Source organism: Lottia gigantea, assembly GCF_000327385.1.
Source record: "Lottia gigantea unplaced genomic scaffold LOTGIsca_132, whole genome shotgun sequence".
NCBI lineage: Eukaryota > Metazoa > Mollusca > Gastropoda > Lottiidae > Lottia > Lottia gigantea.
In genome coordinates this window covers 560,120-587,958 of record NW_008707463.1, presented here as the reverse complement: position 1 = coordinate 587,958, position 27,839 = coordinate 560,120, and the positions used below count along the sequence as shown (strand labels likewise).

Below are 27,839 nucleotides of genomic sequence, written 5' to 3'. Positions count from 1 at the left end.
AAGTTATTGAGAAAAAAGCCTCTGATAAAAATGGCACATATACTCTTAACTGTAAATGAGACACATGAGATACATAGAACACATCATTACTATTTATATGACACGTGCCTCTTTAAACTAATATGACACATGCCTCTTTTAAACCATGTGACACATACTTCTTAGAAATGTGAGCCTCTCCATCTGGATTTCTATCTCTTTCCTTTGCAGTTCCATCCATCAGTTCCCTCTGACGCATCCCCATCACATTCCCCTGCCAGTTCCTTCATCTCACTTCCCTTGCCAGTTCCCCCATCACATTTCCCAAGGCACTTTCCCCTTGCTTGTTCCCCCCGTTGGTTCCCGTGTAACATTCCCATTCACTGTGCCACCTACCCAACTGGTTCTGCAATTACATTCCCCTTGCCAGTTTCACTTGTAAGATACCCCATACAGTCCCCTCTACCTTCCTGCATCAATACTCCAGTTCCATTGAAATAAAGTCAAAAATAAAAGAGTCTATCTTCGAGAGTTCAAGGTATGATGATGAGTTTATAAGCCTTCAGGTTTTTCTCTTGTCGTATCGTAGGCACGGATATATCTTGCCTAAAATACAAATTACAAATTTTATTTTAATTACATATATTTCTTCAAAAAAATTACATTTCCCTCAATTAACAGAAGCCAGGTAAATAACTCATGAAATTGGAACAAAAAAATCTGAAAATGGAGGCTTGGTATTTTGCTATTTTACTATTAAAGATTTTCAATTGGAAATTCAACACCTACTATTATTCATAAGTATCTTTCAAAAGTTTGAAGATTCCCCATTGATTATTTTAAATTCCTAGCAAACATCATTATAAATTCAAACTGAGCTTGATAAAGCCAGTAAAGTGACTTAAAACAATTAAAAATAATTTGTAAAGTTTGAGATTCCATACCTGACCCACAACACCATGTTCTTCTTGAGAGAAAGCATAACCATCTGAAAATATCAAAATATATAATTTTAGACACAGATTGACAAAACTTAAATAGACTACCGGTAGGTTTCATCTAGAATATTTTACTAATAATTACCCACAGTCAGTTTTAAATAAATCTTTAAATCAGGTCTTCTCTTCATTATTCAGAAATCAAACAAAAAAATCAGACATGATTGTCTTCCTTTCAGGATTTATAAAATAAAATATAAAGATCCCTAGTATTTGTGTTTTCAATTTGGGGAGTTTTTAAAAATCTGAAATCTTGTTTTAATTACAATATTGCTAATCAAAGCCCTGGCAGGTATTTAAAATAGATCTTTGTTTGATTCTTCAATAGGGACGTCATATTGACAAACCAAATTGTTGAGGAGCTAGATGTTCCTGAAGAATGAGCATGTCCTACATCGTTAGTGTCTTGAACCATAAAACAAAGATTTTAATAAATCAATAGATTCCAAGATATGAAAGCCAACAGATCACTTGATATATTAATATATTAATAAATATTTCCCTCTTCAAACATTTCAATTAATCCAATAGTCTAATAGCAATCATCAAGGAGATTGAAAACTGCAACCAAAATTTCAAAAATTCAATGATAATAATTTTCCCATTAGAGACAGACACCAATTTTAGTTGAAAGAATGAGAATTAGTCAACCTTGAAATTCCCTTCCAATGGAGGTTTATAAACCATCAAATTAATGTAATTCAGAAATTGGCATTGTTTTTTTTCACTCTCAACTTCGAATCTGACAGTAGTTAAATATAACATTGTTGTCAGTTGATGGATTATGTATTTAGATAGAATAAAAGATAGAGTATTACTATGTGATATATTTAGGTACCGAGAGAAGATAGATGTGACCTAGAATGACAAGAAACCACCACAGTGTATTTCAATCAAATTAAAAATTCAGATGAAAATATTAAGTGATATACTGAAAGACGATTTATTTTTGTAATAGTTAAGACAAGCAGTATTAAGAATTAAAGGTTATTAAATTCCTACCATAATGAGATCCCTCTATTACTGATAATAAAGTGAAATATAATCATTAAAATATTTATCTTAAAATTAAAACAGTGGCTCAACTAGATAATGGAGGCCCCGGGACTAAAGTGGTTTTTTAACATATACCCTCCTGTATTCTGTAGGGGTAGGGGTACTTGGTTCAACCAGTACCTATGATAGTTGAGCCACTGAATAAAAGGAGTTTTAGTTCTCACTATTTAATTATTTCATCCAATATCAGGTTCAAAATACAACTTAAAATCTTAAGATTGTCACTGGGTTGATGAAAATCGACAACTTATGAACAATGATTAGACCTTATTAGAAATTTGATTTGACAGAGTCTAAATATCAGTCTAATGAATTATAAAATATTGAAGCTTTAGGAAAGTTAAAAGGGTTGGACTTTAGATTCAAGGAGCTTTGGGAAGATTAATCAAAATTTGTGGTCAAAAGGAGATAATTTCAGGTTTTGGAAATGATCTCCCTTAAATTTTTTTATTTTATTTCACTGGCAGAACTAAATCATAATCAATATAAGAAAAAAAAGTTAGGTTAGATGTCAGGTCTGCAGTCAAAGGGAGGTAAACCTCATAATATAATATCAAAACACTCTCTAAGGGTATTGTTGATCATGTTATTAGTATTAATATTTAATCTAGTCTAGCTTGTAAAATTCAGTTAGTTCAAGCAAATTAGTAAAAATTAGTAGATATCTTCAATACTAATTGTTAGTTGTACTAGACAAAAAAAATCTAATTCAATAGAATTTTATTTTTGGTCAAAGAGAAATTAGAGCCTGGAGCTAGCTAAAAACAAATTTCAATTTAAAAAATAAAATCAAACATGGAACATTGAAATATATTAAAGGTAATTTATTCTCTTTTCCGTTCTTCATTCAAAAATTCAAATAAAAATCTTTACAAACAAGACAATTCTCTTAATCAAAATCTTGTCTTAAATATGACAAATTGACCAACAAGAATTTCCCTGTATAGAACTGGTAAAGATTCACAACAGCAAACAAACACCATGCAAGAAGTGAACTGGTTTATGAATAATTGACGCTAGGCGATATATCAAATAGAATATTCAAAACAATGTCTCAGCCAGGAAATAAAATCAAAGTAAAATATCACTGGGGAGAGATGAGTTTGTAAACAAGATGAAATATAGATATTTGAAACTATAAAATAAAATATTGTTTTACTTTCTGGGCCAGTGGCCAGATTTTCTGCCAGATTGTTCAATGTATTTTATCAAGTCAAGTCAAGTAATGGTCAGTCTCTTTATAAAATAATATTTTTAGTGTTGTCTGTTGTCCTGACAGGCATTGACAATTGGCATTGATGTTTCATGGATGTTTTGAAGAACTCTTGTAATTTGAAATTTTGCGAATTTTCTTGTTTTATAAGTTCATTTTTTACAAAGTTTGAAATATCGCCCAGTCCAGGTGTAGTTCACGGAACTTTGAAATAAAAAACTTACGTGATGGTGTAGGTGAAGGAGCTAAGATAATTTAAAAACAGAAAATAAAATATATGTCATGCAACAATCACAGGAATCTTATTTTACTTCGATGTCCGATTCTCAAAAACTTGATCAATTTTAGAGTTTTTATAAAATACTGTCATCTGATTGGTTAATAAAACTTAACTTAAACCAATAGATCAATCAGAGAGTACAAATCCAGTTCTTAGTTCAAAAATATTGTAATCTGATTGGTTAAAAAAATCAATATTAGGGATTAACCAATCAGATGACAGGAATGTTTTATCCAATTCTAATTTCAAGCAAAATGCAGTAATCTGATTGGTTAAAACAACTTAATACAAAATTAATTTTCAAGATTGATCAATGAGATGAAGACTGAATTTTGTCTCGAATCAAGTTTTTTGAGAATTGGACTTTGAGTTGGTTTAAAACTGAAGAAAAAAACATTAATTCATTCCAAATCAGTATTAAAAATAGACACATTTCTTCCAAAAAGCATAAAAATCAAAAACATCTGGGAAGGGGCAGGAACTTTCAAAATAAATCAGCTTATGGCCATAATTCTGCTGGCAAATAGGTTGATTCACAAATTGACAATATATAACAGAAATATATCCTAATTTTCAATAATTCAAATGGTCTTCAGGTAAAATAAAGAGAAAGGACCATCTCACGTGGATCAAGTGTCACAGGGGAGAGGTGATAGAACAAAGGAGGGGAGAGGGGCACAGGGTTGGGGGGTGTTCTGAGAAAGTGGTTTATTCCTTGCTGTCCGGGGAGGATTTCTAGTAATACAGGAAGAGATAGTAATCCTGATATGTTCTCTTATTTCTGAGTCAAGTGGATTACAGTGCATAACATTTAAATTTGTTATTTTATCTTAAAAGCCCTTGATGTAAGTTTAAGTTGCAAGGAATAAATTCTTTAAATGACATTTAGCAATTGTGTGTATGATATATAGACACAGTTTTATGGAACAACAATCACTGGTTAAAGTTTTATGCAACGTTTCGACGTGTTTCACCCGTCGTCCTCAGGCACAGGAAAAGTTAAGGAATTATTGAGGACACTGGTATAATTAGGACTTTGTGCCGATTTACTCACTATATTCTCCTAGTTATATATCTATATATTACTTTCAAATCAGAGCAAAACACGTTAGAGGAAAGAATTTTGAAATTAAATTCTTTAAAAGTTAATGAACAAGAATTATTCTGTTAATTGATATTATAGAAAAACCAAGAATAATTTGACAATGTTTATGATATATAATGTGCCTAAAGGAAGACATGAATTGTTAAGAATTGTTGATATTTTATTGGTGAGAAGCTGATACAAACTTCATATTTAAATTTACCTTCAATCAAATATATATATCTCTCTAAACCATAGGAGACAAATATTCTACAAAATCAAAATATTTGGGTTAAATTTCTGTGAGATCAATGCCTAACAAGGTCAATCAGAGAAGTAATAAAGTGCTGGTAAGTTTGAAACCTCTAGTAAAGAGAAAATCCATTTAGTGTGAAAAATTGAAGGGCAATTTATTTTGAAGAAACCTTTTGATTAGTTTATAAAAGTTTAGAGACGTTGAACAGTAAAAATGTGGTCATTAATTCATCTTTATCCATATATAATTTTTATAGAGGGTAGGGGGGTAGGGGGGCAACCTATTGATTCATTAATTCAGGGAGAATTGAAAGTTCATTTGGAGGACTGGACAATATAACTTGGTGCCTTTCCCAAAAGCAAAATAACAAAATAACAACATCAACAAATAACAAAAGATCCACTGAACATCAACACTAAGTCAGAAACAGGAACTGAACCATGTAATTGTGATTTAAATATATTTTATCTTCTATAAAATTATAAGATGTTACTTCACTTCTACACATTGTTTTCATGATGGAAATAAAAATCTGTTTTAATCTGGTATTTTATTGTAGGCAAACCATAACTCTGATTTTCATTCTATAACAGAGATATGGGTGGGACTTTGTAAGCCTGTAAAGCTAATATTTAGATGACCACCTATAGTTCTCTTAGCAACAGAATTTCAATTCTTTCATTGAGTTTTAGTACAAGTATGAACCATATATGGATCTTATTATGTTGTCTTATTAGAAGCCAATAAAATTTGACGAACATTACAGAAGGTACATAACCCTCTAAATTTTAACTTTTCCAGCTGTTAGTGCTAAATGCTTTAAATGTTCTCAGCATTTTTCAGAATTAAACTTTTGTAATTTTCAAGGAGTAAAACTCCAACAGTAATTTATTCCATGAATATTTAATGTGTGTAGTAGTGAAGTGAGGCTAAATTCTAACTTGGTAACTATAGTAACTAACGATTGTGAACAATGTTTGATTGGTTGGAGACTTACTATAGCGAAGAGGATCTAGAAATAAAATAGAAAGAGAGAAATTTGAAACAATAGTCAGTTTTGTAGAAGTTTGGAAGCGTGTTGCTGAACCTAAAAACCAAACTTTTGGAAATACATCTGAAAGAAGTGTTTTATATCATTTTTCCACCCAAAATGAAATGAAATGAATCGAGTTTTACATCCTTCTTTTCTGATACGATTAGCTACTTATTGGGCTAATAAAGACAAGCAATGCCACGCAGTGTGCCATGAGGGAAATTTTGTTAGGACAGCGGCATTAGCCTGCTTTTTTTTTTAATTGCGGCTGTCAAGGGATATTTTATCTACACAGTCTGTAGAACACGGGTCCTCGGTTTATTGTCCCGTCTGACGCTTTTTCCAGGTCACTTTTCCTGCATCACTAACAGGGAGAAACCAGGTTGAAAAATCAAAAGGTATTATCTCGACCCATGCAGGGAAAACCCTGGACCTCAGCAGGGTTAGGGTACAACTGCCCAAAATTGGGTGGAAAATTGAAATAAAGATTATCCTGTAAGAAAGAAAAACAACAACTAGAAACTAGAGACTGGAAACCCGTGACTTTTACAACTCACCAAGTTTTATATCACGTAAATAGTTTCCTCAATATTTCCTAATTTATAAATATATACAATCAACATTCTAATATCAACATTATTAACTATGTAAACTCTCTAAAATGGATGCAAAATAGACACCCTTATGGCAAATAGTAGTAGATACTCTCTGAAAGGGATACCAAGTTAAACCATAGTTAATAAACATTATTAGTTGTGTGGACTCTCTGAAAGAGATGCCAAGTTGACACAAGTTTCAAACTAAACTAATTAATACCAGATCTGTCCTTAAATGATTTAGTAAAATTATACAAACAAAAAAAATTATGTAAAAAAACTGAGTTTGAAGAAAGAAGATAAAAATATCCTATAAGTAATAAATTCTGATAATTAGTTTGGTTAGTTCAAAAATGAACAGTGGTGAAATTTGGAAAGTGAAAGTTAAAGAACCAAACTCACTACAACTATCACAAGGAACGAGGACTAAATATGCTTTAAGTTTTGACTACACTACAAGAAGGAGCACCTACAATATGAATTTTAAGAATTTAAGAATTCTGAATTTTCTCTATTTTATAGAAATTAAAGAAATATTAAAGAAGAGAGAACAAGAGTTATTCAGACTCCATTAAATATAAAAGTTATTTTCAAAATAGTTAAATTAAAACCGTAGAAATTGTTTTCATCTAAAACTACATTCTCGTCAAAGTGCTGAAATAGTTTAAACCTTTCTGACATTTTGTAACGATAACTCTTTAATCAATCTTTTTTCGTTGTTTAAATCTACCGCAAATATTAATCAATTGATGTTCAAAAAATATACATCAACAATTTCTGATGCTGATCTTTCTGAGTGAAGCTTTTTTCAGCCTAGCTAAATATCAATATAGCAATATGAAAAAAAAATGATATAAAAAAAACCAAACTGATATTGTTGATGTTTGGAATTGACCTAAGATAGTAACAAATATCTTCATTTTAAACATTTCTCCAAATTTCTCCAAATTTCTCCAAATTAACCCTCTATAAGCTACAATATGAAGCAAGATAAAACAAGTTCAGCACAGAGACGGAGATATCAATATAAAAATAACTTACGAGATTGATCAGCTGTTTGTGCCATTCTACCACCTGCTCGGGAAAATATACTACAACCTAACAATCTGGCTCGCTCTGATATCGGCCTGTAATTATTATACAATGAGACGTTAAATACAATAAAATACAATGGAGTTCTTACTCTCCTGTTTAAACCTTCATAGGTCTAATGAGATGAAATGATATTATACAAATAGGGTACATTAAACTTGTCGATTTAAAGATTTCCTTCTTTTCTCTACACAATAAATATTAGGCCCTACCCCCAAAATATTGAAATATTTTACATCCAATTATTTACAAGTGTAGAGTAGAATATTAAGAGGACCAGTATTCTCTGAATTCTTTTCAACACTTCAATAAGATATTAAACATTTCATACCTTTTCTTTTTAGGTGAAGCTGACTGTATTATGGCATCTTTATTGGCCAGTTCCATTTCCTGTACGTATTGTCTCTGAGTCTTGAAAAACAGACGCTTCATTCTTTAAGATAAAAAGTTCCAACGATAAAACACTAACTCTTGTTTTAGAAGTAAGGAATATACAACACATACTGATAGACTTTTCACAACGGATTATTTATAATTATTGTATTATTTCAGTCTTTTCAGAATTTACATTGTTGTGATTTCTCTTTACACCCAGCACAGAACATTGATAGTACCATTTCAATTTTATGTTTATTACTCAAATTGATAATTGATGTAAAAGAAGTATGTTCTCTTCTTGTGACCTTTGCCAGTGCTTCTATAGGAGAGTATCTTCTATAACACCCAACACACAATGGACGACTAATTGAAAACCCTGTCCATGAGAGGTAAAAGTGTTCTGAAGGAATAACAATGCCCTGCTTCCCTCCATGATTTTTAATTATATTTGTAAATAAACAGTTTCATATCAATAGATATCATCCAATAGATGGAAGTCATTACCAAGCATCTGGGAGCTCCAGTTAAGCTTAAATAGCAAATTAAATGAATCAACATCCCTTCATGGGTTGAGAGAAAATGAAGCAAGAAAAGAAACTTACACTTTCCAGGTGAAATCTCGTAATAATGAGGATGAGGGAATAATAATTAATCCTAACCAAAATAACGAACATCCTAACACATAACGATCCTGAAATATATCACATATTATATATTATACAATACTAGTAATTTGATAGAGTAACAGCCTAAACAATGTAATATCCAACTGTAGTGAACCAATAAATATTGTCATCAAATATCAAAATCCCTAGGAAAAAGAACTTACCATTCCAACCATTTCTGGTGCCAAGTTAATGATGGGGAACACGTGACTGTAGACTATCAGGAATAGAAACCAACAACCAATACTACCCCAGATAGCTAGATGGGTCAGCTGAAATCATGAAAATAATATTTATAATACAAAATGACATGACTTGATAGATGTGGAATAATGTAACAAACTTTATCACAGCTATTCCATATATTACTCATATAAACACCCCTCTTTCTCCAACCTTATAAACTTTACTCCATTCTATACTACATATACTTCTAATAAGTGTGGATTTTATTTTGTTATTTAGTTTAAATTTCTGAATCCATGTTATATTATATATTGTATTTGATATTATAGATAGAAAATATAAATATTGTTTAAAACATGTTACAGAATCTCTACACACAATATTTTATTTTAATGACTTTAATTGATTAAGAGGAAACCTGGTATTATAACTATTGAACATAGTGTCACATAGTAGATGGTCTAAGATGGTGTAACTTCAACTCACTGCACCATCCAATGTTTATTGACAGAACCCTGTATGCTTGTACTAAATTGTACTACTTGTTGCTAAATACAAGGGTCAGATCGGAGTTTTAAAGTGGATCAAATATTATGTTATACTAGTCTCAACTTCAGAAAATAATAGAGTTTGGTGAGTCAAACCAGAGTTCTAATTGAAGTCACCTACAGATAATGAATATGAATACCTACCCAAGTCCAGGAGCTGGTTTCTAATGCTGCCTTTAAACATACAGTCACAACCACATACTAAAATAGTTAATATTTATATTACATAACTAAACAATGATGATCCTAGAGTAAGTATTTAGACTAAGTCAAGGGCAATAACTCTACAACCTCTTGTCAAATATTATGAAAATCAAACTTATTCAAGGCCTCATATATAAATAGTTTTTAAATACCAATTAGTATTTGATAGATATAGAGTAGAGTTATTAAAGATAATAAAATATATTTTACCGTGTACACAAAATTCCCCATGAATAAATAATCTCCTATTTTACCACTAGAAAACGATATATCTGTAACAAAAATGTTTTAGTTACATTTACGCAAATCTAACAGACTAAGATCATGAAGAAATTTAAGCTGGGATGTTCTTTACTTCAAAATGTTAATGAATAAACAACCTATAGCTACCATATCTGTTGCCATGAAAATGCTCAAACGATAAGTAACCATTATCTTCAAGTTATAACAGATCTAGTTTAGGATGAGGAAAAGATCATCTTACCGTGTTGCAGGGCAGCGTACGTCATCCAGAACAATAAAATAGAATGAACGATAGAGTTAAATATCCACATCCAAAATACCTAGAAAGAATGAAAAATCCTATGAATAAAGTAGATCTGACACAATGGATACCTTCCCTTGAAGTGAAAATAACTCACATTGTACAGTTTTTAATTTCAGTCAACACAGTCAACAAGTATTGTGTATTGTGTTCCATCTATATATTATGTATGACACCACGAACTGTCTAGAATTTAATGAAAAAATCAAAAATATAGAAACCAAATCTTACCTTAACATTAAAGAACTTTCCCTTCTGACTGTCTTTATATAAAATAGGGTTTTTCATCATAGTTTCTGTACTACAATATCGATCAAATAATCCCATAGCTAATGGCGGGGCCATCGTAAATATCTACAAATAGTTTCAATTATATTTTAATCTCAGTAAAATATAGTCATTACATACAAAATACAAATTATGTCAGAAGACAGGAACTTCTGCTCAACTGTCACAAAAATATCTACAGAATATCAAAATAACTCCAAGATCTAAATTCTTAACTTGTTTATAAATACACACAATTGCTGGAGACATGAAATTTTTTAAAAGCTTCAATGAAACTTCCAGTCTTTTACTTTCTAACACCTAATTTTACCATGTCAAGTAGCTCCATCCTGCATCACTGACAAGAGGAAACTGGGTGGAAAAATCTGTGATTGAACTCTAGACCTTCAGGTTAGCGAGCAAGCATCTAACTCAATAAGCCACAGTGGCTCCCCCAGTATATTTTTAAGCAAGGTCAATACTTACCACATTATAAAGACCTATACTCCAACGTTCAAACAGAATCTGACCAGAAAAACCATTAACAAATTGAAACCAGAACTAAAATCATATCATACAATTACTTAGTTAGATTATTAGTCTCTTAAATATTTCAACAGCCTTTCCAAGCTAGTTCAGAGAAACCAAAAATATATAACCTGCCCCCCCCCTCTCTCTATAACCTGCCCCCCTCCCCCTATCCTCGAACCCTGGCCCTCTCTCTATAAATTGCCCCCTTATCCTCGAGCCCTGCCCTTCTCTCTATAACCTGCCCCCCTATCCTCGAACCCTGCCCCTCTCTCTATAACCTGCCCTTTATCCTCGACCCTGTCCCTCTCTCTATAACCTGCCCCATATCCTCGAACCCTGCCCCTCTCTCTATAACCTGCCCCCCTATTCTCGAGCCCTGCCCCTCTCTCTATAACCTGCCCCCTTATCCTCAAGCCCTGCCCCACTCTCTACCCCCAATTAACACACTACCTACCTCTATAACCTGCCCCCTTATCCTCGAGCCCTACCCCTCTCTCTATAACCTGCCACTCTCTTTACCCCCAATTAACACACTACCTACCTCTATAACCTGCCCCCTTATCCTGCCCTAATTAACACACTACCTACCTCTAGCCCTACCCCTCACCCTGCCCTAATTAACATACTACCTACCTCTAGCCCTACCCCTCACCCTGCCCTAATTAACACACTACCAACCTCTAGCCCTACCCCTCACCCTGCCCTAATTAACGTACTACCTACCTCTAGCCCTACCCCTCACCCTGCCCTAATTAACGTACTACCTACCTCTATAACATATAAACAGATGTTTTTATAAAAGGAGTATAATATTAGTTTACACAATCTACTATAACTCCACGCACCATGGACTAAAACTAACTTCTTTAAAAATCGGAACTGGAAAAAACAAACACATATAAAATATAATCATAATGAAAAGAAACAACTCTGAACTGGGCTAATGAAGATAGACAATGACATGCCGAGAGCGATGAAAGAAATTAAACAAAAACAAGTCCTACTTTGCACAACCTGTAGCATTAACAGAGCCTAGGTTCAATGTCCCAATATTTAGCAAGTTGGTTCCTCCGACCTGTATCACTGTTAAAGGATATATTAAAAAAAACACAAGAAACTCATCTATTTCTCTATTTTGTCAAATTATTATCACACAAGGCATTTTGGTCGATTGATAAAATATCTAAGTATTATTGCCTACCTGTGCTATGGCGTAATCAGAAGCACAAGCAGCTTGTAGACCTTCTAATCCACTGATTCCTACCCCCACGTGAGCAGCCTGTATCATACCCACATCGTTAGCTCCGTCACCTATAGCTAGTGTTATTGTCTTCTGACTAGTTTTTACTAATTCTACTAATTCAGCTTTCTGTAGTGGTGATACTCTAAAAATAGTTTAAAAAATACATGAGGTTTTGTTGGCTAAACAAAGATATAAAAAGACGATTTTTTCAGCTTCCTGAAGTGGTGACACACAATTTATTTTAATAAGAGACCAAAAATAGTGAAAGGTGGCATACAGATATAAAAAAAACTACTATTTCAGCTTTCTGAACTAGAGACAATTTAAAAATATCATTACAAATTATTTATAGGATTAGTTAGTTTGCCAAAACACCAGAGATTTATACGAGTTATCTTAAAATAAAAATAAAATTTATAATAAACAAGAATGAAGGGCTAGAATATTTCATGGAATTCAGTTTACTCAGTCTATGGTGGACCACGGGGCATCAAGACATGGAATAAGGGTTCTAAGAGTTCAAAATGTCTGGAACAAGGGATCTTAATCACTGACAACTTACCTACAACAAATGACAGCTTTACAAGATAACGCTATATCTAGAAAATCTTTCCGACAGTCACATAATAACGCATACTTTAATGTCTGAAATATAAACATATAGAAATAATAGGGTAGGAAGATGAGATGACGGGGGATATTTGCATTTTACTCATATACTCTTCATTCAGGAGTGTTTTAACAGATTTGTATAGACTTGGTATTTGTTATCTCTATACTCTTGAAATATGTTGTTATAATTAATGAAAATTAACTTACCTGCCCATCTATAACAAGGGCAGCATCATTTTCTTTCCCTAACGCATCTCCAAACTGACCCTTTCTAGCTAGTAAAGTTTCTCTTGTTGTCTACAATTAATAAATCATCAAAAATTATCTCATGTGTATTTTTTTTCAGCAATAACATAACACTACTTTTCCGTTTTGCCAACAATAACAAAAAAATTTGGGAGAAGGGTTATCTTCACAACTTCCTTGTTTGTTTCACGTCTAATAACTAAATCAATATTTCTTTATAAAAAGTTTTTGAAATAAAAGGAGATATGAAACCAAATTGAAATGATACTTACATCTAGACAGTGTTCATTAATAACAACTAAATCCATTCCTTGTGTTAATAATTTACAAGCATAACCTGAAAACATACATAAATATTTCACATGATCTACATACAGTTTGAGAAAAAGCATCAAAAATTTTGCTTCATATTAATATTGTCTACAGATATGTCAAATTTTATAGAGATTGATGAATTCAGCTCTTTTTTAATCCTCTATCCAATGTTTGAACATTTTTATGACATGTTTAAATGAAACAAAGTTCTTCTAACTGAAGGGAAGGACCCCAAATCTTCATACAATGCACACCCAGTCTCAAGAAATCAGTATTTCATATATTAATTCTGTATTTTCATTAATAGATATAGACCAGACAACTCCTGAAGTAATGACACGACTTATATAGAAAACAACAAACTGAAAGTAGGATTGGTCAAAAAGAAAGAGTATACTAACCTATATTAATAGTTGAATTGTGGTAAAAATTATCAAGGGGGAATTAGAAAGGGTATACTAACCTATATTAATAGTTGAATTGTGGTAAAAAAGTTGAATTGTGGTAAAAAGTATCAAGGGGGAATTAGAAAGAGTATACTAACCTATATTAATAGTTGAATTGTGGTAAAAAGTATCAAGGGGGAATTAGAAAGGGTATACTAACCTATATCAATAGTTGAATTGTGGTAAAAAGTATCAAGGGGGAATTAGAAAGGGTATACTAACCTATATCAATAGTTGAATTGTGGTAAAAAGTATCAAGGGGGAATTAGAAAGGGTATACTAACCTATATTAATAGTTGAATTGTGGTAAAAAGTATCAAGGGGGAATTAGAAAGGGTATACTAACCTATATCAATAGTTGAATTGTGGTAAAAAGTATCAAGGGGGAATTAGAAAGGGTATACTAACCTATATCAATAGATGAATTGTGGTAAAAAGTATCAAGGGGGAATTAGAAAGTGTACACTAACCTATATTAATAGTTGAATTGTGGTAAAAAGTATCAAGGGTATACTAACCTATATTAATAGCTGTCTCCTGTTTATCTCCAGTTAATACCCAGATTTTAATATCAGCTTTAGCTAGGGTATCAATTGTCTCTGGCACTCCCTGTTAATAATATAATAATATTAATTTGTATATTGCATGGCTTGTTTAAAATATATACTGGTAAAAGAGCCCTTTTATGTAGATACACACTGCAATTATTGGGCTTTATGTTAAAGTTTGAGAACTACCAACTGCTCTACAATGTAGTATATACATGGATAGCCTGAGAAACTATTGTTTATTGTTATAAAGTGACGTTATATGAAGGGACATCGTAATATGGAAGTCTTGGCACATGAGTTTTTTTTTTGCAGTAATGTTCAAAGCAATGAGCCTTCATTATAACTATGAAGTCTGGTCTAGGAATTATGTTAAAACTAAGGTCCGAGTGGAGATAGGATGAAAACAAAAGAGCTGACTTAAATAATGAATATCATACCTCTTGTAATTTATCTTCTATAGCAGTAGCACCAATTAATCTTAGATTCTATAACAGACAATGTTACATTTTATTCTTTAAACAATATTCTATCAAAAACTTGTTAATTTGCAATTTCTACATTTTATTGTCTCGTGCTTCAGTGAACCCATGTGAAAAATTTTCATTCATTCACAAATGAACTACAAATTTCCTAAGTGATGACTGAAGACGTAATGACGTCATCTGCTGTGACAACATGAGATGCAGCGAATGAATACACAACAACTTTCAACTAAGGTAGACAAGACGATGGAACAAATCTTAGTTTCTGAGTTTGTGTTGAATATCTGAGTTATTTGTTTCTCTTACACATGGACTTTCAAAAAGTGGTATTTTTTTTTTGTTCGTTTGTAAAAAATCGACTCAATCAATCTTGCACTATTTTATTTCGAATTAACACGTGAAAATTCTGCGTTCATCAATCAATAAACACAAAAAATATTTACATTCAATCCTTAAATATTGTGGTCTTAAAATTGTCAAGTCTCAAGCAAGAGTTATTTCCCTTAAGTGGTTCAAAACCCCTTGATGTACATTTTAATCAGATTTCTCAAACTTTCTGTCATAAATATAACAAACCGGCAAAGGTTTTCGCAAATATACAGGGAGTTCAAAATACTTACAGATTCTATAAGTTCGGCAGCCTCTTCTAGTTTTCTCTCTCTATTCTGTATGGACGTACTGGCTTTATAAAACGTGTGTCTCCATTCATCATAGAATTCATCTGATATCTCTACTACAGCACAGCATAATGTACGTAAACCTATCAACGGAATAATTTAGGCTTATTTCTATATTTTGTACACAACCAAAAAGGGATGGTGGAACAGGGTAGTGGTCGAGCAAGTTAATATCTGAGATTGCCCAAATTTCTAACCTAGTTATGAGATTTTTACCCAAAAAACTTGCTTTCGGGGCTGCGAGGGGGGGTGCCTGGCCCCTCTGCCCCCAATTTGCTCCTCCACTGGAACAGGGGGATGGATGTGAAGGGTTAAGGACTAACAGGAAATGAAATTGACTTTTGCTTCCCTCTTACAGCTCATGATTCAGCTAATTTTTAACCAATGTGAAAGTTCTATTTGAAATTCCATTTTCAAAATTAGTTTTGAGTTGCTATTTTTACAGTTCCAGGTAAGCACTGATCACAAAAAAATATCAAAACTATATAAAATAAGATTGTTTACCTAATGAAGCAAATTCTTCAAGATGTTGTAACGTCTGCTCACGGAAATTCTGTTTCTCTTCCAATCTCTCAAATATAACTGTATCCTATAAATACAGACAAATAGAACTTCTAAATTCACAATCAGTTGACAGACAAATCAACAGGCAATGTCATGCAGTGTACAATGAGGGAAATAGATATTGGAATATTTTACTTTGAGTGAAATTTTTAATACAGAATTAAGCACAAATTTGGGACATTTTCAAATGAAAATCCTTTAATGTTTTGATTCAGACCTAAATAGGTGTTAATAACTTTGTCAAACTATAATATCTACTTACTGCCCCTTTAGAATATAATCTTATATTACCATCAGGACATCTTAATACCACTGACATCCTTTTACGATCACTGAAATATAATCAGACAGAATTAGGAAGAGAAGATTGAGCCTTTTTTATCCACAACAGCACTGGCCTTATCATTTTATGATCACTGAAATATAATCAGACAGAATTAGGGAGAGAAGATTGAGCCTTTTTTATCCACAACAGCACTGGCCTTATCATTTTATGATCACTGAAATATAATCAGACATTTGATGTAGTGATGAGAAATGTTGAAGCTTGCTGATCCACAAAAGCACTAGTACTGGCATCAGAATTTACTTTCTTTTCAAAAATAAATGGAAGACATACCTTGTAAATTCTAAGACGTTTAAAACTTCATATGTTTCTTTCTCACCAAGCTATAAATTAAATAACAATTTAGGAAACAGATTACAATATACCATCTTATTGTGTCTTATTGTGTCTCCCAATTTAATATATTTGTATCAATAATTAGGTAAAAATTCATAAAATTGTTAAAAAAAATACAAATTTAACATTTGTTATTTGGCTGTGTAAACTTTGTATCTTTTACAAGGAGAACATAGCTTATATTGTTGGTTTTAAGGCTCAATATATGTATTAAATCCTTTTCTGTGGGTCCGTATAGCTAGTAATGTTTATGTGGTATTTAGGTTTGTCAACTCAACATCCCTTTCAGAGAGTTCACATGGTTAATAATGTATATATAATAAAGTAAAGTTATCTTACCACTTCTATAGTAATAGTTTCTGGAGTTCGAGTTGTAAAAACAAATCCAAATTGTCGAGCAGCTTCTACTAGGGCTGCCTCATCTACAATATAATCAATATATATTATTATATTACATAGAATTCTAATAAAACCTTCACATATCAGGAAAGTATGAAATAATGTTCTCTTATTATTTACTTTACCAACTGATGAGGTTTAATTATAGCCTATACTATTTACATCTGGAATAACTGAAGTATTTTTTCCAAGAGCCAGAAATGAAATAGAGTTTGTCTTTTATTTTTTAAAGACCTGATTGAATTACTGAATTCTTAACTGCCCACAAATACATAACACAAAATAAATCTTAAAAATTTAATACTCACAATAATATTTGATTTCTTAGAATAATTTAGAAGCGTGGCTCAACTTAAGGCCCCCCACCCCCCCTCTACAGCACCTACATGACCTGCCATTGATTTAGAGATAATTGCCTACCTGGTGAGGCAGCTTGGTATCTGATGGTGCTAGCATCTCCCTGTCGTTCTGGTACTACAGTATGACAAACAGCTAACAATGTCAGGAACTCTCGTATATCCTTCGATGTTTCCTAAAACAGTAAATACAGTTTCTGATCGGAGCTGATTGAGATATATTTTACCCTTACACCATAGAGATCACCAGTGTCATATAAGAATAGCCGTCATGTAACTGAGTTGTAAGTTGTGTTCAAAACTCATTACCACTTTCATTATTCACAAAAATACACAACTGGTAAAATTATATTTCAAGTCAATATTATAGTTCATCGGTCTCCATTGTAATGTAAAAAGATTTTTTATACAATTTTCAACCAAAAACAGGTCGTCATGCAGAATACGTGTCTAAATATTGTCAATTACAAGTACAATCACTAATTGAGGGAGATTACATTCGTAAAATTCAGTTCTTACAACTTTGTCAAAAGCGGTCTGTTTTTCACATTTTTCTTCCCCCTTAATTTATTTTTTTTGCACTCTTCTTTTGAGACTGTGTTATAAATATTTCACGATAGAACACATAATAAAACTATCTCAGCCATGTTTTATTTTCAGGAGAATTTGTAACTTACATGTTTTTCTGTGAGGTTTTTCAGCATTTCTGGATCATCAAAATGATGGCAACTTTCTTCAGCATTGCTACAAAAAAAATTTTTAACAAAAACTAATACAACATACACCAATGTATTATTAATCTTATATTAATAGCATGATTACCTCAGACAAATGGTGGTCATGTGTTCTAATCGCGGTTGCAGGCTTAAAGTCTGGACTTGAAAAAATAACCATTTCTCATATTCCGGTTGACTCGCGTGTAATCCAGAAAAGAACACAGCCAAGAGGTTCAGCCAAGGATCTACTGGTAGACAGATCTTTAAAAAATGATTGTGTGTATCTTTTGACCTTGTGTGTATCTTTTGACCTTGTGTGTATCTTTTGACCTTGTGTGTATCTTTTGACCTTGTGTGTATCTTTTGACCTTGTGTGTATCTTTTGACTTACCCATATGCCAATCCAGCTATACTACATTTCCTAAACTCCATAATATTCTGAGTTAACGTACCAGTTTTATCAGAAAACAGAAATCTCACCTGTAATTCATGACAAGAATAAAATTTAATATGGTAGCTCTTGACAAAAGTCAGTTGTATAACCTCTGACATACCTGCTATCAGATTAATGACTTATAATTGATATACTTCTTAATGTTCATTAGCTGCTACCAATGTTTTGCCAGTATGTTCCTTGGGTTTCGGCTTTCGTTTTGCAGTTCAAATTGCTAGTATTTGGTTTATTCATCCATAACTCTATTGATATTTAGGGCCTTATATATTAAAACTTCTAATATAATTAGTGTTTCAACCAATCTGGCCAACAGTTATGATATCATTAACCTTACTATAATGTGTGTTTCATAAACAGTTTGCCAGAGTGCTGTGTTATCTTAAGATTAAATACCTATGACAGCCTAAAGCGCCAAAATTGATTAAAAGTCAAATTACCTGACCCAGTTCTTCGTTAAGATTACTGGTTCTAGCCATGGCCGGTGTATCTGTTTTTTCATAGTACATATCTATATCCTATTGATCATAAATTACAATACAATAACTAAAATATTCTCAAATTCGAACTCATCCCAAATCTATACTTCAAATACTGGTGCATACTAGTTCAATCAGACAACTATTACAATCGAGTAGTTCTCAAGTTGAAAACTGAATCACTACATTTTTCTTTTTAAGTGATCTTACCTTTTGTCATTTTGCTTTGAGCCGCTAAGTCAACGAAATAAACATTCCATTAACTGACTGAGCATCATATTTGATTTTCTCTTTAGACGACCCGAACTTACCCAGTTAATGAAGATAGCTTGTATAAATTTAACGACTTCCAATGTAACTTGTAAACTGATAGGTATCAAATTATTATACAGAATTATAAACGTCAATAAATTATAACCAAAATTAGGAGCTTCATCATCTAAAATATAAACACAATCCAAATCGTTACTTTTAGATAATCGACAACATATATTCTAAACATTCTGATTGGATGATATAATTACAGTGACCAATCAGATTTCTAGCTTGTTATTAGAAACATCATAATTTCAAGATTATCGTAAGCTCGAAAAACTCAGAGCTCTTGACGTTATTACAGAGTGTATAGGAAAGGTAGGGATGTTAGGAGGGGGATACATAGAGGTAGGGAGAGATTGTAGAGAGAGTATAGGGAGGTGGGTGAAGGAGGGGGAAGGAGGGGGTAGGGATTAGAATCTAGGGTGATGTACCTGGACTATAGAGATATCAATCTTTACCAGAATGTCGTCCCTTCCAGACAGTATTAGCTACAGCACTGATAAATATCCTGAGGGTAGGGAGGAGGTAGGGTGGTGGAGGGGGTAGGGAGGGGATAGGGAGGTGGGTGAAGGAGGGGGTAGGGAGTAGAATCTAGGGTAACATACCTGGACTATAGAGATACCAATCTTTACCAGAATGATGTCCCTTCCAGATAGTATTAGCTACAGCACTGATTAATATCCTGAGGGTAGGGAGGAGGTAGGGTGGTGGAGGGGGTAGGGAGTAGAATCTAGGGTAACATACCTGGACTATAGAGATACCAATCTTTACCAGAATGTCGTCCCTTCCAGATAGTATTAGCTACAGCACTGATTAATGATAACACCACTAATAACACAAATAATATCAAAATCTAAAAAACAAAATAACTCATTCCACTACATGATATAAAATGAAGCTTTGCATCTTAATTTCCCAGTTCCTAATCAGGATACTGAAGAAAGACACCATGTTGCAGTGTACTATGAGGGAAATTTTGTCTGGACATCGATAGAAGCCTTCTGTGTTTGATTTGCAACTGTCAAGAGATATTTTATCATGTAGCAGATTCTAATGAAGATGGACAATGTCAAGCAATGTGCTATGAGGGAAATTTTGCTCAAACATATCAGCAGTCAATAAGAGATGAGACATCATCAATACACAGAAAATATAGCACGCTGGGACTATATATATTGTCCCCTTAGGACAACTAGGAGCTTTTCCATGTGTATCACCATGATCTGTATCACTGACAGGGGAAAAACCAGATTGAGAAAATCCTTCATCTCAATCTATGCTGGGATTAAACTCTGGCATCTAGTTTACACAGCGATCAAGCATATAACTTGCCGAGCTACCTCAATGAATTGAGATAGGGCTTTACCTCCTACTCTTCTACATCTTTTTCAGGGCTAATGAAGACAGGTAACACCATGCAGTGTGTAATGAGGGAAATTTTTCCAGAAGCTGAGCTAATGAGAGAATTTTAAGAAAGGTAACTGTACCTGAGTGTTGGTGAGTTTTTCTACATTGGAACGTTTTAATGGAGCAGAAGTGGAATTTAACATGAGTTTAGTTTGATGACCTGAATATACTACTACACCTATTGGAGGAAAATAAAATAACAATAGATTCTTCATGACAGAAAGGGAAAGATTTTTTTTCTTAAGCAATAACTCTTCTGAACCATTTATTTAATTTTTTTGGATGATTTTATTGATGTATGAAATGACACAGAGTCAAAGCCATCCTCAGTCCCCAACTGAACAGTTCACATTTTGAGGAAAAGGGGTCCAAAAATTGATTTCAATTAGATAAGCAGGACTTTTTCATTTAGAATGACTGAATTATTTTCTTACCAAAAATCCAGTTGGTGTTTTTCAAGATGGATCCTCTCAATAATAACTGATCTACTCCTACAGGGTAGGCACTGAAAAATAATATTAAAAGATGTAATGATATGACATGTCTTTTTTCACCTTGACTGAGGAGGAAAATTTTACCAGGACAGCAGCATTAGCCAACTCTTTTTTTATTTTCATATTGTCGAGGAATCTTTAACAATACAGCCTGCAGCACACAGGGGACTGTTTTGTTCCAGCAGAATGACCAGACAGACGCAGTATTCAACAGGGTTGAAAGAATGGAAACCTAAGGCTTGCGAAAACCTCACTGTAACTCAACAAGGACCCCAGACAAGTGAATTAATAAACGATCTGTAGGAAGGAAAGATAGAAAGGAATGAATGAGTGAACAAACAAATGAATGAATGGATGAATAATTACCTTTGTCCACTGGGTCTAATATTCCCGACAAACTCGTACAGATGACGATTGGGCAGTTCACATTCCACCACCCCTCTCAAATCAGAGAGTTCGTCACTAGTCAATAATTTACTGGTTTGAGTTACACCCTGAAATATAAAATGGTAGAATTGGAATGTCCCAAATAGAAGTCAAAGGTGTATCCTATATACATAAAAAGGCTAGAAAACCTTTTTACAATCCCTAAAGAGGGAAAAAAATGTGTAAGAAACTTATATTAATTATGAAATAAAAACTGAAGCTGATCAAATCTACTTCTAATTTGGGCTAATAAAGATAGGCAACATCTTGTAGTATGCAATGAGAGTGTCAGATTTGAATAGCTAAAGGTGTTACAGATAGCTGAAATTGGACTTTATCAGCCGTTAAAACATAGATTCAGATGGCTATATTCTTTAAGTTCTATCATCTGGTTACACAGATATTATTAAAGTTAATCATTATATATATCACTAACCTGTCTCAGTTTTAAATTGGTCTCTCCATCTAAATTAGATGTTTCTATATAACACATAGCTTGTGGTTCACTACAGAAAATAGTTATATTACATTTAAATTATTTTATCTTCTAATACTTTAAATCAATTCTGACTTACTTAACATATTAACAGTCAGACAAACCTTACTGAATAAAGACAACATTACTGAATAAAGACAAACATTACTGAATAAATATTACTGAATAAACATCACTGAATACAGACAAATATTACTGAATAAACATTACTTAATAAAGACAAACATCACTGAATAAAGACAAACATTACTGAATAAACACAAACATTACTGAATAAACATTACTGAATACAGACAAATATTACTGAATAAACATTACTTAATAAAGACAAACATCACTGAATACAGACAAACATTACTAAATAAACATTACTGAATAAAGACAAACATTACTGAATAAAGACAAACATTACTGAAGACAAATATAGTTGTTTATCAATGGTATATCTTACCTAGATGATAACAATATGAGATCGGCTGGAAAGAAACCACCATTAACAACTTTTACTATATCACCTACTAATACTTGAGTCCATCTTATAGTCTGCCATACCCCACCCCGTAACGCTGAAATATAATAGAAGATTTAAACCTACACAGTTTACAGAGATTGAATTGATATTATCTATACATCTCTTCCCAGAGCTACAATGAAAAATCAGTGGTGTTCATAGAAAACATCAGGTAAGGGGGATATGAGGTGGGGGGCCAAAGCCGAAGCAGCCTCTTTTCTGGGGGGGAAGAGGAGGGCGTAGAGGGAAGAGGAGGGCGTAGAGGGGAGGGGAGGTCATGGTTCCAACTGGCCCCCTAAAAGAAATGCCACTGTGTAAAATAATTAAAACATAGCAACAATGATATTATCATATCATATTATCCAATCAGATGACTTAATTCTTAAAATGTTGATTGTATTTTGGCTAAAATTTTTGAAAAGAACTCCTGAATCTCAACAAAAATTTTGGACTGGTTTATGGAGTCAAATTTAACAGTATTTTTTACAAACCTTGAATCTTTCTGTTATTAACAGCATCATCTGCTCGATGTCTTTTCTGTAAAAAAAATAAAACATCCAATATTCTATCTGATAAAAATACAGTTTGATTATTTTTTAGTGGGTTATGACAATCAGCTTTAACGACCTTATTCCATCACAAAATAACATCCATTTGAGAAAGTTCACATAGATGCTGGTGTTTTTTTGATACATGTTTTTGACAAGACCATTAAATAAAAACTTGATACTTACAAAATCTTCTATAATTTCTTTAATAGCTGAGACAGAGAGAATGAGAATCAAGGGAACAGCTGTGGTGTATCGTCCTGTTGGTGATACATTTGGAATTTGCTGGAAAATAAATTAATTTCATTTTGTTTCATAGAAATTTATATCCTTCACTTTCAAATCTTTAACATCAGTGAGAGATTAGTATACAAGTATAATGAGTTAATGTCAGAACTAGGTAGTGTGCAATTAGGGAAACGCTGAGTAAAAACCTTTCTCATTATTTTTCCATTAAATTGCAAAAAATGCAATATTTCAAACAACAATTTTCTGGTTTTGTTGAAGGATGCCTAGCCGTGTATTTAAAAATTACTCTTTCTGCTGAGACTCTAGAGAGTAGAGATTTAAAATTAAAACATATCTAGAATCTTAAAATAAAATCTATAAATAACACGTACCTGAATGAGAGCAATGAATAAGAAGAATATATTGGCATATCTCCGGAATTGTTCAAATAAAAACTTGGGTAAAAATGTGATGAAGTTATATTTGGCTGTACTGAAAATAAAACAAGTAAGAAAATATAAGATTTGAACGACATATAGAAGTGAGGAGCACATATAACAAAAACACAAGACAATATTATGGAATATAACACACTTCTTTAATAAAAGAAGTGTGTTATATTGTGTTGTGTTATATTGTGTTATTTGTTATAAGTAAGAAAATAGTTTTAGAAATCACAAGAAAGATTTGAAGTAAAAAGTATTAAAATAGTATTTCACTAACAGGTTAAATTATTCTATAGATCATACAGATTACGTAAAGGTCTAGACCAAGGTTAGAGAATATCTTTCTATTTAATTCAAATTAGAGTACAATTTCTTTTTTGTTATTTTTTTTTGCCAGTCTCCATTGTAATCTAACGAGATTTATACCAAGGTCACATACTGGTGACGTTTCAAGCTATTCATAGCAGAAATTCTTGGACTGCTCTCTTCCACCAATCAGAATCACTGTTACAAGCGAGTATTGGCAGTCTCATTATCTCGTTGGTTATATTGCTCTACTTTGGGTTTTGCTATCCCACAATTCATAGTCATTATTAAGACAAAGATTTTGCAAGACAAGCTGTGATTGGTTGAAATGGACAGTACATGACCTTGGTATATATTTTTTTAGACGCGACCATGGCTAGAGAATGCCTTTCAAAGCACTTTGCCACACATATGACTAAATTAGTCAAAGCAAATTATATTCAGTATAATCTTAACTGTATGATAACAATAAAGATAACTTGCCAGACAAGGTAACATACGCCCACCACCAGCTATCAAAAGTGACAACAAAGTCTTTAGTGGCTTTATAATGAATTTTCAAATAATCTTAAAAATATTTATAAGTCAAGTGAAAATAGAGGGTATTTATACTGTAAAGACAGTGTTTAAAATGAAGTTACCTGATATCATTTTTACAATATTTAACAGGTTGTACAGCGTTTAGATGAATTAATCTATGAACTTTTGATTCTTTCACCATTTCTGACTCCCCTCCTTCCTCCATATGCTGATACTCTGTAAAAGACAATGAATATAAGGCTTATAAAGTTAGACAACGCCCTGCAGTGTGCATTGATTAGACAATCCCTTGCAGTGTGTAATGATTTAACAATCCCTTGCAGTGTGCAATGATTAGACAACCCCTTGCAGAGTGCAATGATTAGACAATCCCTTGCAGTGTGCAATGATTAGACAATCCCTTGCAGTGTGCAATGATTAGACAATCCCTTGCAGTGTGCAATGATTAGACAATCCCTTGCAGTGTGCAATGATTAGACAACCCCTTGCAGTGTGCAATGATTAGACAATCCCTTGCAGTGTGCAATGATTAGACAATCCCATGCAGAGTGTAATGATTAGACAATCCCTTGCAGTGTGCAATGATTAGACAACTCCTTGCAGTGTGCAATGATTAGACAACTCCTTGCAGTGTGTATGATTAGACAATCCCTAAAAATAGGGTTATGTTCTTTAAGTTTCCTATTGAGTGAAGAAAATACATTACATTTTTTATATATAATTTATAATTTTACCCTTCACTAAATATATACTTACAATATCAAATTTCATTAAAAAGGAGAAGAAAGCATGGTCAAGGTTTTAAGTTTATTGTATGAAAATATAGTCATATAATTATCATGTCTACCAGTTCATTATAACTTGGTTGGTAGTTGGTATTAAGGAGTATTGATACAAGTCTCACCGCAAGCACTGGCCAAGGTTACAGAGTAATAGATAAGTCTATTAATCATGTGAAAATTAGTTAGTCATTAGTATGGTCCGTATTAAGGTGTATTGATACAAGTCTCACTGTAAGCACTGGCCTAGGTTACAGAGTAATGTTGGTTATGAAGTTGATATGGCAGACTAGATAGTCATTATCATAGTTTATTATCATAGTTAATAGCTATCTCTAATCAACTTAGTGTTTACAGTGAAACCTGGATAGAAGTCCCTCAAGAATTATTTTCTATAAGCTTACTACTTCATAACCTGGTGTCCATCTTTGTAAGAGGTACAGTGAATCCTGCTCATGTGACCACCACTACTAAACAACCACCTTCAATATGCAACCACAATAAAGTCCCCCCATTCAACTGGAGACCGACCACCTCCATTAAGAGATCGTTTTCCATTATTCCATTGAGCAGTCTCTTAATACAGTTTCTATGGTATTTATATTGCAACAATGAAAAAGGCTTATCAGTTGTTTAAGCTTGATTAAATTCAACAACTAATAAGATTCTTTCAGATACCCTGTTGCTGTCAGATTCTGGGAGTGACAGAGTTGACCAGAGTCCACCTTAACTTACAGTACAGGATGTTGTCTGATTGAGGTTGTACCAAATCAATCAGTAGTCAAGATCTGCAGTCAGACATGACAGCTAAATATAACCAAATTACAATCCCTGTGTAACAGTTATATAATATATTCATCAGTATTGGAATTTTGAAATAGTCGTCATATTGTCATACAAGTCAGCAAAATCAAAAAGGTCAGACATGACTGGTAAAAATAACCAAATCAACATCCCTGCAGAGAGTTATATAATATATTCATAAAGTATAGAACTGTTGAAGGAGGTTATAGCAGGTCAAATCAATAATCACCAACTTGTTCAATCAGACATGGTTGGCAAATATTACTGAATCAACATCCCTGTCTACCAGTTATATAATATATTCATACACTCCAGGAATGTTGAAAGGTTGTACCCAGTCAAATCAATAATCACCAACTTTTCCAATCAGACTATATAAAATGAGGTCTCACAACATCTGGTTATATTATAATCTAATTTACTATCAAAGAACACAGTCAATATTAGTCATAATACCACAGTTGAATGGTATAGCTAGTAATTCTAATATCTTCATAGTTGATAGTTGAGGCACGGTTAAAGATGGGTTTCCTTATTATTTAGTGTCAAATTAAGCAAACTATTTGATTAATTGGTGTTTCTAATGAATTATCATGTATTCTTAATCATATCATTATGTTCTTATTGCATATAATTAAGAGTTTTAACCAATTAAAAATGTCCATGTACGTACAGTCTGGATAAACAAAAAATACCTTTTGACCTTTTAACTATGAATTAATTATGGACATGTGAGACAAACTGGTATTTTCCAAGTCATTAGAACACCTCTACTTTCTATTCATATAAGTATTAGCATTTTCATTTTCTCTTTAAAGAAAACATTTGAGAGTTTTCAAATATTTAGAGACTACAGCTTATCCATACTGCACTTTAATTAGATTGCCTGAAGTTAATAAATGAAACTCAATATAGCTGTATTTTAATTAGGTATTAATGAAGAAAAAATGACTGAAATGAATCTAGAGTTGTATTCTAATTGGATTTAAAAAATATATTCCTGAAAACTACCCTCATTTCACTGTATATATTTGCTGTATTTGTAGGACCTTGACAAGTTATTCATGTAGCATCCTCTAGAGAGCTATTTTATGATCAGGGAAATAGACAAGTGTCATACTGCTAGAACACTACAATAGTATTGTCATATACATTATATATAGAACTTAGTTCTTTATTGGTCTAATGAAAGGAAATTTTGTTATTCATTTCCTGATTGAGCTTAAGGCGCGTCATACAAAATGTTATGGTGACAACACTAGAAGATGGCTGAAACTCAAAAATAAAAATAAATAATAAAACAACAATATTTCTTTTAAAATAATTATCCAACCTGATTTGTCAGCAAAATTTAAAGCCATCATCTGAATAGACGATTTCACCTCCATCTTTAAACAGGATAATATT

The 27,839-nt window shown here is 32.6% G+C and overlaps 1 protein-coding gene across 1 annotated transcript; it reads right to left on the bottom strand.

The window, feature by feature from the left end:
- Window positions 1–531: 531 nt before the first annotated feature.
- On the bottom strand, window positions 532–25,063 carry LOTGIDRAFT_225116 (hypothetical protein; the record flags this gene model as incomplete). Its single annotated transcript, XM_009049253.1, has 38 exons — window positions 24,951–25,063; window positions 23,950–24,049; window positions 23,516–23,614; window positions 23,273–23,318; window positions 22,722–22,836; window positions 22,211–22,280; window positions 21,715–21,842; window positions 21,289–21,359; window positions 20,935–21,032; window positions 20,192–20,300; window positions 19,441–19,568; window positions 19,091–19,168; window positions 18,591–18,679; window positions 18,161–18,227; window positions 17,548–17,659; window positions 17,068–17,150; window positions 16,666–16,715; window positions 16,309–16,378; window positions 15,987–16,071; window positions 15,426–15,565; window positions 14,761–14,808; window positions 14,291–14,381; window positions 13,284–13,348; window positions 12,973–13,062; window positions 12,716–12,798; window positions 12,112–12,295; window positions 11,679–11,789; window positions 10,866–10,940; window positions 10,344–10,466; window positions 10,053–10,131; window positions 9,779–9,840; window positions 9,509–9,565; window positions 8,795–8,902; window positions 8,568–8,656; window positions 7,919–8,020; window positions 7,594–7,673; window positions 924–967; window positions 532–585 (listed from the first exon to the last, which is right to left on the bottom strand). The coding sequence occupies exons 1-38, from the start codon at window positions 25,052–25,054 to the stop codon at window positions 532–534; spliced, it is 3,387 nt and encodes a 1,128-aa protein (XP_009047501.1). The 5' UTR covers window positions 25,055–25,063.
- Between the last annotated feature and the right edge of the window lie 2,776 nt (window positions 25,064–27,839).